Source organism: Squalius cephalus (assembly GCF_949319135.1).
Source record: "Squalius cephalus genome assembly, chromosome: 6".
Taxonomy (NCBI): Eukaryota; Metazoa; Chordata; class Actinopteri; order Cypriniformes; family Leuciscidae; genus Squalius; species Squalius cephalus.
In genome coordinates, this window is record NC_137127.1 from 3,085,808 (window position 1) to 3,098,307 (window position 12,500).

Genomic DNA, 12,500 nt, shown 5'->3' on the forward strand with positions numbered 1-12,500 from the left:
TGTCATCATTTACTCACCCTTATGTTGTTTCAAACCTGCATGAGTTTCTTTCTTCGGTTGAACGTAAAAGAAGATATTCTGAAGAATTCCAGTAACCAGACAGTTAATGGACCCCATTGACTTCCATAGTACAGGGAAAAAAAACGATGGAAGAAGTCAATGAGGCCCATCAACTGTTTGGTTCAGAATTTTGACAGAATTTTCATTATTAGGTGAACTGTCCCTTTAAGGCTGTTCTGCATACCAAACATGTGTATAAAGGCCCTCTGGTCCAGGACTGCACTATTAAAGGCACACTATACAAGATTTGTACCTTAATATAACAGCTTTGAAATCATTTCGATGGTAAATGAACTCGTAGTAGAGCGAATCATCCCGATAGCAAAGCGCGTGGGGCGGACGCCGCTAGCAAAACCAGCAATGCAGGTTTGAGAGGAGCACCCTGACAAATCTCGCGAGAATCACGACTAGCTTTACGGCACGCCGTCACATACATCAACAACATATGAAGCAGCCTCTATGGAAGACACTAGCACGCATTTCAGACGTGAATCATGGCGGAGTCGACGAAGAAAACTAAGAAAGCGCGGTCGGAAGAGTAACAGTAACGTTAAATACAAGTACTCCACAGCGACTCTAGGGGGCGCTGTCTGAGAAAAACGGAAACTGCATAGTGTGCCTTTAAATAAAAATCGAAATAAAACCAAAATCATGATATGACCAGAGCCCGTCTACGGAGAGCCTTGGCACTTCCTATTAGCCCCATTGTATCGATCTTGGTTGCAGTTCCATTAGAATTCCACTGGAGGTGATCGCGGGCGAGTGCAGACTGAATGGGAGTCTATGGGGCTATACGGCTAAATGTGTCTCTTTCACCTGATTGCCTTTGAGAAATCTCAGATTTTATTGTAGGTTTTGCAAGTTCAACATGGGTTATAGGTCGAAAGTTGAATGAACGAGTACATATTTCTTTTCGATTTCTTACAGGTTGAGTTGTTGTTGCCCATAACACGCTAGCATTCTGCTAATGACGTCAGCATTCTGACGTCATTGACATTTTAAAAGACTTTTTAAACCAAATAAGTGACTCTAAAAAATCTAACACCCAGCAATGTGTAATTTCTTTGCATCTCCTTTCGAATACAACATTCAAATTACTAGACAAAAAATTATATCCTGAGAAAAGTGGATTTTGAGGGTTTTTCGCCATAGACCTCCATTCATTCTGCACTCGCCTGCGAGCGCCCCCGCATGGACAGAGACGTGTTACTGCAGCCAGTCCAGAAACCGGAAGTAAGCAGAGAGTGCCAATTCTCTTCCTATTAGACATTCTCTGATATGACTAAGTGAGATTATCAAATCCCAAAGGCTGTGACTGAACTCAATAAATATATGCGCTGCGTGTTTAAGAGTGAAGCGTGGCACTGTTATCTTACACACGTGCGCATCTTCTGATCCGGTGTTTCAGTGTCTCGACTCACAGGAAATGCTGCTCCACATGAACTCGGAGTTTGTGACGCTTTAACGTGCATTTGGAAACGCAACATGAGCCAATCATCGTCACAGACTTATAATGAGAAGCGTTTCTTAACCAGCTTTAAGGAATCCCTGTGTTTTTCAGTCAAAATAAAAGTTTGATGGTATAATGTCTGAAAATTAAAAAAATTAAGAAAACCAATACATATTATGTTATTTTTCTTAAATATTTTTATTTTTATTTTATAGTGAAATACTATAATAGTAATAACATTTTGTTTTGTTTTTTATTTAGTTTATTTAGAAATAATAATAATATAATTGCTTATTATTTTATTGCCATATTATTATATAATCACAAAATCTTGGCCAAATTGTGCAGTCCCACAAACAAGCACAGCAAACCTGGATTTTTTTTTCCCGCATTTTATCAATAATTTTAATACATTTTTATCAGAAAAACACATTTAAATTAGTTACGTTTTAATCGTTCAGAGAACATTCAGAAATAACGTTTTCAGCTTAATGGGAATGTTAGCAAAATGTCCCAAAATAATCCAAAAACAATGGAAAAATCCTATGAGAGAACCAGGGTGATGCAAACTTTTAAAAATATGTAAAATGAGTGTGTGTGTGTGTGTTAGCGCGCATGTGTGCGTGTAAGTGTGTGTTTGTTTGTTAGCACGAGTGTGTGTGTAAGAGTGTGAGTGCATGTGTGTGTGTATGTGCCTAAGAGTGTGAGTTTGAGAGTGTGTGTGAGTGTGTGCGAGCATGTGAGTGTGTGTGTGTGTGGTCAGAGAGGGTAAATCTCTCTGCTGAAGCATTTAATCGTGGCCTTGTGTGATTTTACTCTCATTTTGTCTCTTAAAGAGAGAGAGAGAGAGGGGCGTGTGAGGTGTGAGTGTGTGTGTGTGTGTGTGATCCTGAGGGCTTTGTGTTTAGGTCTCCAGTCTTTTTTTAATTGCCCCATGAGGATGTCTCCTAACTCTCTCTCTCTCTCTCTCTGCAGGAGAGGGGCGGCACACACTCTGCCCTTCCTCGCTGCTAATTGGTTTTAAATATATCAGGCGGTTCACGTACTGGTCGCTATCTCGGCTGAGAGTAATGCGTTTGGCCCCTGGCCCTCGCGCTCGTCCCTGAAGACTCCAGTCATATTTGAAATGGACGATGAGATTTATTTTAGTAGGTTCATGTTTAAGGGGTCAAATCACGCTGAGCTTAAAGACGCACAGCGAGAACACAAGGACACAAACTAATCAGAGCCGATTAGCACTTTCTGTTCCCACGGACTGATCTAAACCCACAAGATTTGTCAATATTCAATCACTGCCAAAACTTTACACTAAAGTCTGTGTATTAGTTAATGCATGAACTAGAAATGAGCAATATGTTTTTATAACATTTAATAATCTTTATTACTGTTATTTAATAGAAAAACAGTTCAGATGCAACTTTTGGTTTTAAATTACGATAAAGATTAATAACTGCTGTAGAAGTATTGTTCGTTGTTAGTTCATGTTACACTCTATTTAGATTCTATATAGAACCCTAGAGTTCATGACTCAATTTGAAAGAACGCTTCAAACCAAAAATGTTCTATACAAGGAGAAATGTCTTAAATAATTGCATAATACTCTCATGTTTAATGGGTTATTTCAATTTTTCTAGTGATGGAGTGTGTTTATAAACTGTTTAATCCAATTTAAACACTAAATGGAATGGAAGTAATGGAACCGGTAAAAGGTTCTTTATATACATTCCTGACGGAAAGGTTCTAAATGGAACCTTTTCTTCTAAAAGTGTAAATAATGTAATTAACTAATGTTAACGAATGGGACTTTACCGATTCATTCATTGTTTCCGGACTACAGTGGGAATGATTTGCTACAGACGACACGTTTACGAGGCATTTGAGCTGAAAACACACACCATGTTTCCCTGATCGCATTTTAAGCTTCAGCGGAGTTCAAACCCCTTAAACCCGTGAGACTTCAGCTTGCATAACGTCCCGTCCCGGAACAAAGTCACAGAGGTCGGCGTGGCCATTCACACTCACATCTGAGCTAAACTGTGTCGTTTTGGCCGGCCAGCGGAAATATAATCTAGCTCTGGCATTATAACGGCATTAGGCCGAAGGGAGGCGAGGGGGTCTTTACGGCGGGTCATCGTCTCTGAGCTCAATGAATTAATGATGGAAACGAGCCGAACTATTTCACTGCCGTGCTGCGGGCGACGGGAAAAGGGAAAAGGGAACGCAATCGCATCTTTAATTGGAAACTCCGTCGTCCGGGGTTATCAGGGGCTTCCAGGATCAGACACACACTCTCACATATAAAGTTTCTTCAAACATCCGCAGACGAGTTGTGGGATGATGTCTGATGAGCTCTTTCAGTGCATGCGGACCTGATATACTGAGCCTCCTTCATAAAAGCGTTTCTGTGTGAATAAAAACATTCTTGTGTAAATTGCCTGATTTCATTATTGTAACTTGATATCTGCAAACTGGCAAAAATGAATGCAACAATGCAAAAAAGTTTTTATGAACGATTTACACAGATATTACAGTTCTGTGATTAGATTTTTAGTCATTTTTGAGTTATTTTAGTACATCAAGTTAAAACTAAATGAAAATGAGAAGTGTTGCTTTGGAAACTAGATGAAATAAAATAAGTTTATGTTTTTTCACATTTTATTTTATTTCAGTTAACACTTATTTTTATTTCAAGTAACGGAAATGTTTTTTATGGTTTTAGTTTTATAAAGGTCTATTTACATCAAGATTTCCAAGCATGAAAATCCCAAAAGAATTTCTGACTTTTTTTTTTTACCCAAAAAAATACCGGAAGTGAATCCCACTGCTTTCCAGCAGATAATTTATTGCAAAATTCAAGCATCTGATAATGACCAATTTACTTGATTTAATGCAAAATATCTGGAATGATGCTCAAAACTCTTGTTGGTTGGTGTTTTATAAAAACCTAATATCTAATTCCAAAACTTTGTTTTCAGCCGAACCCTAAATATATTATTTGAAGAGTTTAGGTTAATATTTTAATAATTTATCAACACATGTCGGTTAATGGCCACATGACATGCAGGTAAAACACATTCTTTCTAGTAAGTGTTTTATTTTAAAATGAATTCCTTGTTTTAATTTGACATGTTTATGATTTCATTAATTACCAACTTTTCACCCCAGTTTGGGAAACCCTGATGTTTAAGATGAGAGAAAATCACTGCATTTTTGAAGATCATTGACTATAATCTATCTAGAGATCAGAGTAACTAATGGCTGACAAATGACAAATAAACATAATACAATTTAATGATGCCACTAATTTTACATAATATTTTGACAATTTCACTAAGCAGAAATTGATTTAAGGAATGACACAGACGAACATGTTTTTCTTATGATGTAATGATTTTAAAACTAATAATCGTGTGCGATCTAACTGGTTTATTAGCTTCTCCAGCTGAGATCCCGTCATTAACATTTACTTATTTTTTATTTCAAGTAATGGAAATGTTTTTATGGTTTTATTTTATGGTCTATTTACATCAAGAGTGACAAATCAATGAATAATCCCAGATGAATTTCCAACTTTTACTTATAACTCCAAAAGGAAAATGAATCACACTGCTTTCCTGCAGATCATTTATTGCAAAAATTCTGGCATCTGATAATGGCAAATTTACTTGATTTAATGCTAAATATTTGTAATGATACTCAAAACTGGGTTGGTGTTTTATATAGAACTGACACAAGCAAATATGTTTTTCTTATGATGTGATCATTTTAAAACTAATAAGTGTGTGTGATCTAATTGGTTTATTAGTCCAGTGTGCAGCGAAGTGAATGATTCCTGCGCTTCTCCAGCTGAGATCCCGTCATTTACATTTACTTATTTTTTATTTCAAGTAATGGAAATGTTTTTTTGGCTTTATTTTATGGTCTATTTACATCAAGAGTGACAAATCAATGAAAATCCCAGATGAATTTCCAACTTTTACTTATGACCCATAAACAGAAGAATCATTCTCATACCGTAAACGAAAGTGAATCACACTGCTTTCCTGCAGATCATTTATTGCAAAATTCAAGCATCTGATAATGCCAAATTTACTTGATTTGATACTCAAAATCTTATTGGTTGGTGTTTTATATAGAACTGACACAAGCGAATATGGTTTTCTTACGATGTGATCATTTTAAAACTAATAAGCGTGTGTGATCTAACTGGTTTATTAGTCCAGTTTTCAGCGAAGTGAATGATTCCTGCGCTTCTCCAGCTGAGACCCCGTCATTAAAGTTTACTTATTTTTTAAAAATGTTTTTATGGTTTTATTTTATGGTCTATTTACATCAAGAGTGACAAAACAATGAAAATCCCAGATGAATTTCCAACTTTTACTTATGACCCAAAACAGAAGAATCATTCTCCTACCGTAAACGAAAGTGAATCACACTGCTTTATTGCAAAATTCAGGCATCTGATAATGCCAAATTTACTTGATTTAATGCTAAATATTTGTAATGATACTCAAAACTGGGTTGGTGTTTTATATAGAACTGACACAAGCAAATATGTTTTTCTTACGATGTGATCATTTTAAAACGAATAAGTGTGAGTGATCTAACTGGTTTATTAGTCCGAAGTGAATGATTCCTGCGCTCCTCCAGCCGAGATCCCGCCATTAAAGTTTACTTATTTTTTAAAAATGTTTTTATGGTTTTATTTTATGGTCTATTTACATCAAGAGTGACAAATCAATGAAAATCCCAGATGAATTTCCAACTTTTACTTATAACCCAAAACAGAAGAAACATTCTCATCCCGGAATGAAAGTGAATCACACTGCTTTCCTGCAGATCATTTATTGCAAAATTCAGGCATCTGATAATGCCAAATTTACTTGATTTAATGCAAAATATCTGGAATGATACTCAAAAATCGTATTGATTGGAGTTTTATATAGAACTGACACAAGCGAATATGGTTTTCTTACGATGTGATCATTTTAAAACGAATAAGTGTGAGTGATCTAACTGGTTTATTAGTCCGAAGTGAATGATTCCTGCGCTCCTCCAGCCGAGATCCCGTCATTACCGCTCACCACGCGAGGATCTGAGAGATTACCTTCGCTGCTCGGAGGAGAATCTCCCGCTCTCGCTCATCTTTCCTCTGCTTCTCCATCCGTTCCAGATGCTCAAAAAACTTGAGCTGTGAGCGCACATCAGACGACTGCTCGTACCCCTCGTCTTCCTGAGGAGACACACACAGAGAAAGAGCTCAGGAGACGTTTAACCAAAACTTCTGATACTCGTAAACACATTTTAACTTATTAATGAGTGTTTATTATGACTCAATGGTGATGAAAACCTTCTTCTTAGGCAGGTGAGGCGGAAGTTTATGGGACTAACACAAAAAACATGTTTACTTCAGAATGCGACCTCGATTGTTTTGTGCACTTCCTGCTTCTTTTCATTTTCTGACGAGCTCGTCTCTCCTCTCATCCCTGGCTCCATCTCTCCTGTCCTTTGTTGGCTATGAAGTCAGGACGATCTTGTTTTTTTGCTGATGTCAACAGAGTGTCTTCACACGGGCGCGCACGGCTCATTTATAAACCAGCGGCAGACGCAAACCAACAAAACAAAAAGCCACAACACACACCAAACAGAAAAACAGAAAAACAAAAGGTGCGTCCGTGACAGCGCTCCTCTCCGCTGAACTACTCGCCATGTACACAAATAAACAGCTTTTAGAGCGCTCCACCTGCCTTTCCTCCTTTGTGGGTTTGTTTTGCTCGTCTTGCGACGCTCTCGACTGTGCGGTTAAAGCTTGAGTTGGACTCTCTCTGGCTGTGGCTTTGAATATTGAATTGTTTACCTGGATGCTTCTGTCTCTTTGTCATTTATGTGCCCAAAAGTTTCCACTTTAACAGTTTTTCAGCAACACTTTACAAAATGATTGTGTGTGTTAAAACCTAAAAATGACCTAAAAATGAAAATTCTGTCATTAATTACTCTCCCTCATGTCGTTACAAACCCGTGAGACTTTCATTCATCTTCGGAACACAAATGAAGATCTTTTTATTTAAACTGGAGAGCTTTCTGTCCCTCAATTGACAGCTACGCAACTACCACTTTGACGCTTCATAAAGTTTATAAAGAGATCGTAAAACTAATCAATATGAATTGAGCGGTTTAGTCTAAATTTTCTGAAGAGACTCGATCGCTTTATATGATGAACAGATTGAATTTAGGCTTTTATTCGCATATGTATGTTTCCTCACCATCACATCCCTAGTACTGGCAAAGAGCTCTGTATGCTTGTTAGGGCATTGCTAGTGTATTCAAGGTGGTTGCTAAGGCATTGCTAGGGCATCACTAGGCAGCTGCTAGAGTGTTCCAGTGGTTGTTAGGGCATTGCTAGGTGGTTTCTAGAGTGTTCAAGATGATTTATATGGCATTCTGGGGGGTTGCTTAGGTGTTGCTATGTGGTTGCTTGTGTATTCAAGGTGGTTACTAAGGCGTTGCTAGGGCATCACTAGGCAGCTGCTAGAGTGTTCCAGTGGTTGTTAGGGCATTGCTAGGTGGTTTCTAGACTGTTCAAGATGATTTATATGGCATTCTGGGGGGTTGCTTGTTTGCTTGTGTATTCAAGGTGGTTGATAGGGTGTTGCTAGGGCATCACTAGGCAAGTGCTAGAGTGTTTCAGTGGTTGTTAGGGCATTGCTAGGTGGTTTCTAGAGTGTTCAAGATGATTTATATGGCATTCTGGGGGGTTGCTTAGGTGTTGCTATGTGGTTGCTTGTGTATTCAAGGTGGTTACTAAGGCGTTGCTAGGGCATCATTAGGGAGCTGCTAGAGTGTTTCAGTGGTTGTTAGGGCATTGCTGGGTGGTTTCTCGAGTGTTCAAGATGGTTTATAGGGCATTCTGGGTGGTTGCTTAGGTGTTGCTATGTGGTTGCTTGTGTATTCAAGGTGGTTACTAAGGCGTTGCTAGGGCATCACTAGTCAGCTGCTAGAGTGTTTCAGTGGTTGTCAGTGCATTGCTGGGTGGTTTCTAGAGTGTTCAAGATGGTTTATATGGCATGTTGGGTTCTTGCTCAGGTGTTGCTATGTGGTTGCATGTGTATTCAAGGTGGTTACTAAGGTGTTGCTAGGGCATCACTAGGGAGCTGCTAGAGTGTTTCAGTGTGTTAGGGCATTGCTGGGTGGTTTCTAGAGTGTTCAAGATGGTTTATAGGGCATTCTGGGTTGTTGCTCAGGTGTTGCTATGTGGTTGCATGTGTATTCAAGGTGGTTGCTAGGGCGTTGCTAAGGCATCACTAGGGAGCTGATAGTGTGTTCCAGAGGTTGTTAGGGCATTGCATTCACAAGCAAACAGACGAATAAATACCCAATGCATGACTAATGTTAGTGATTTAAATAAATCATTGTTTCTCTCCAGATATTTTAAGTGTTGAACAGCAAATTATTTTCATGTTACTGTTTGAATTAGTAATTGCTGTGAGCAGATGAATGAAACAATGTGTGTTTGTGACACTAAAATAATGTTTGTGTCATTTGTAGGAAAACTATTTACAACAACAGAATACATATATAAATAAAAGCCTCTCTTGCACACTGATCCCGTCTCGTACCTTACAAGAGTCCATTCTGTTCTGGGCGATGAAGGAAACTTTCTCCAGCACCGTTCGTAATCTGGACTGGGTGGCGTGAGAAATGAAGCTCACAGCCTCCAGCGGTACGTCCGTCACTCCAAACTTCTTAGCTGAAACAAGGAAATGCAGAACATATCAATAATCAAACAAAACACATCACCGCACAGATGTTTGGAAGGAAGTCCAACGAGAGAAAATTACATCTGTCCTATCTTATAAATCCTCCACAAAAAGGGTCCAATGTGTGTTGAGAAAATCAAGGTTTGTTGTGGTGAACTGACACGACCTGTGTTTAAAACACAAATATGCTGAGGTAGTTTTGCAGCTTCTGTGGCTCATTTTCAAACCTGATTTCCTGAAATTTCAGAAAAATTAGTTTGGATGAGCCTTTGTGGTTTGGAAGGTCGGCAAACCTGATCCAACCACCCAGAAGACTTAAACAAGCAACTTTGTCTCCGTTGTTTCTCCTAAAATTTCTTATACACACACAAAGTCAATAATTATCTTACACTAAATATACAGAGCTGTAAAATAGCAGCACAGATCATTTGATATTGGAGGAATCTATTGAGATCTTATTGGGATCTTCTGAGAACAATCTGAGAAAAATAAGAGATTACGAGTGTCGTTTTATCATGAGAAGCATCTGAGAAACAAGAGCAAATGTCTCTATTTCATCTGACGGCTACTGAGGAGAAACATTTGAGATCGACTTTTCAATTTGTGGTTTTTCTTTCCTATGAAAAAGAGATAATGGGAAAAGAAAAACAGCTCTTCCACGTGAGTTGACAACTTTTACTTTAAAGGATAATTAGCGCTGGAGTTTTAAAAGAACGCTGCAAACCTCCACAGCGCTTCTATCTACAACATCCCCATCTTTAATTTGCCATTAACATAAGTTCTCCTTCCACTATTATTTTAAGAAAATCACACCAATTATTTAAATCGGCCGCTAAACGTGCCGAGAGTGTCCTTAATGACTCCGAACGAGATCTTACAAGGGAACAAGTAAAAAAGAAATCTTAGGAATGTCAAAACATGAGGAGTTTCTTAAGGCTACGGCTCTTTAAAAAAAACACAAGAAAGATTTAGATGAACTGAGGAATTTCTTTTTAGTCCGGGGGGAAACAATAACAAGCTGGTTTTGCAGAGGGTAAAATCTTTGGCAAATCTCTTAATGCAGGTTTACCTGTGTTTTAAAATTAGACTTGGAAGCGTCAACTTTTCTTCCTCGTCACCTATCAACAATCTATCAGAAGAGACAAGCTTCAGTCAGTGCAATTACTCTGATCTGATGTGGGTTACATGAGACACCTGGAACCAGAAATCTGCACAGACAGAGCTGCAGTCTTCATTTGGTCCTCTCAAGGTGATATGCATGAACTATATTTACATTGATGCATTTGGCAGATGCTTTTATTCAAAGCGACTCGCATTGCATTCAAGGTATGAATTTTATTAGTTCATGCATTCAAACCCATGACCTTGGTGTTGAAAGCATCATGCTCTACTGACTGAGCAGGAATGCACACACAAAGCATGCATTTCATGTTAAGTAAAGGAAAAAGACATGATAACTGTTTAGGAAAGATCTTTGTGTACGAGGGTGAATCAGGGTGTTTGTGTGCATTGAGTTTTGTTGGGTTGTGTGTGTGCATTTCTCTCAGATTGAGCCGAGCTGGCAGGATTTGTGCCTCCCTTGGTTTGCTGTCACCTAAGAGTTCTCCAGCAGCCCATCATCGACACCACACCACACCGGCCCGGCCCAGCAGGGGGCGCTTCGTCCTCCTACACACACTCCTGCACCTTTGAGAAGAATTACACGCTTCTCCCAGCGACAGCTCGATGCCGACGCTAACGCGCGGTAAAACAGAAACCCTAGGGCTTCTGACGGTTAACTGAGAGATCTGATGTGTAGCGAACACGAGGGTGAGAGAACAAGTGCTAGTTTAAACTAGTTTGTGAGGAAAGAACTTTCTACATCCTTCATAAGATTCTCGTCTGAAAATGGTGCATTTTGTGAGAGAAATTCGTACTCCGTTTAGCAGTAAATTAGCTTGACTCATCTGAGACATTTGTAAACTATACAAAGCAAATCATACAAGGAGAATCACATGAGTGAATGAGGCTGTTTTAAATTACGTGTTTGGGAGCCAGTCTGCCGCTCGATATAATGGTGCGTTCAAGTCATCTTGTAAGGATCGTATTTACGAGTTGAACGCACATGAACGCCACCACAATTGCGTAAATACGAGTGGGAAGCTCTGGGTTTTCTTTAAGCCCTGATCTTTACGAGCTGGGGTCATGTCCGTGAGAAACACGTCAGAATACCACAATACTTAAAGGTATAGCAGTGATATTGTCAGGCTTTACTATTTACAGTGCATTAAGCTAATTGCCTGCACGGAATATGATGGCATTATATTATAACAATGTAATATGTAATGATAAAGTGTGCAGTGGCTTCATAAATTAATTAGAAACATAAAAAAGCAAAGCACAACTGATGCACATTTCTTTGTTCTTCATTTTCTAGAACCAGAGTTTAAGAACCTTTCTGTATCTTTGTGTAATTAATTAAGAGAAAGTACACCGCCATCTTGCTCCGACGAGAGTGACTTGAACGCATATGCCGTCGTAACACGACTTCCCACCTCAGAAGTACAAACTTCCCAGGAGGACTTGAATGAACAAGAAACCTCGTTTTCTACACATTCACTACCATTAAAAAAAAAGAGTCTCTTCTACTCATCAAGGCTGCATTTATTTGATCAAAAATACAGTAAAAATTGTGAAATATTACTACAAATTCAAATAACTGTTTTCTATTTGAGTTTATTCCTGTGATCAAAGCTGAATTTTCAGCATCATTACTCCAGTCTTCAGTGTCACATGATCCTTCAGAAATCACTCTAATATGATGATTTGATGCTCAAGAAACATTTATGATTATTATCAATGTTGAAAACAGTTGTGCTGCTTCATATTTTTGTCCTCAGATGAAAAGAAAGTTCAAAAGAACAGCATTTATTAGAATTATTTTGGCCATTATATAAATGTCTTTACTGTCACTTTTGACCAATTGAATGCATTCTTGATTACTAAAAGTATTTCTTTCTTTAAAAACTTCAAACGTTTGAATGGTAGTGTATATTCTAGCGTTTGTTGAGGAACGTTCCAGGTTAAATAAACATGTTGACAGATAAGCGGATACAATGCAAATCTAGACAGACAAACATTCAGCTCTCATCACAAGTGGCTCTTGCAGTGTGCTGCTCTTTTTGTTATTTATTTACACAAACACAGAAGGATGAGTCGAACATTTTTCCATGGTAATCAAACCACTTTTCCAT

At 38.5% G+C, this 12,500-nt stretch overlaps 1 protein-coding gene across 3 annotated transcripts in view; it reads right to left on the bottom strand.

Annotated features, from left to right (window-relative positions):
- The window catches only part of LOC307160075 (transcription initiation factor TFIID subunit 4), a 103,089-nt gene that overhangs the window by 57,565 nt on the left and 33,024 nt on the right, over positions 1-12,500 (bottom strand). For all 3 annotated transcript variants that reach the window (XM_079873898.1, XM_079873896.1, XM_079873897.1), the window contains 2 exons: positions 9,127-9,257; positions 6,618-6,743 (listed from right to left, as the gene is read on the bottom strand). In XM_079873898.1, the coding sequence (XP_079730024.1) occupies positions 6,618-6,743; positions 9,127-9,257 (257 nt within the window). The remainder of the gene's footprint in view (positions 1-6,617; positions 6,744-9,126; positions 9,258-12,500) is intronic.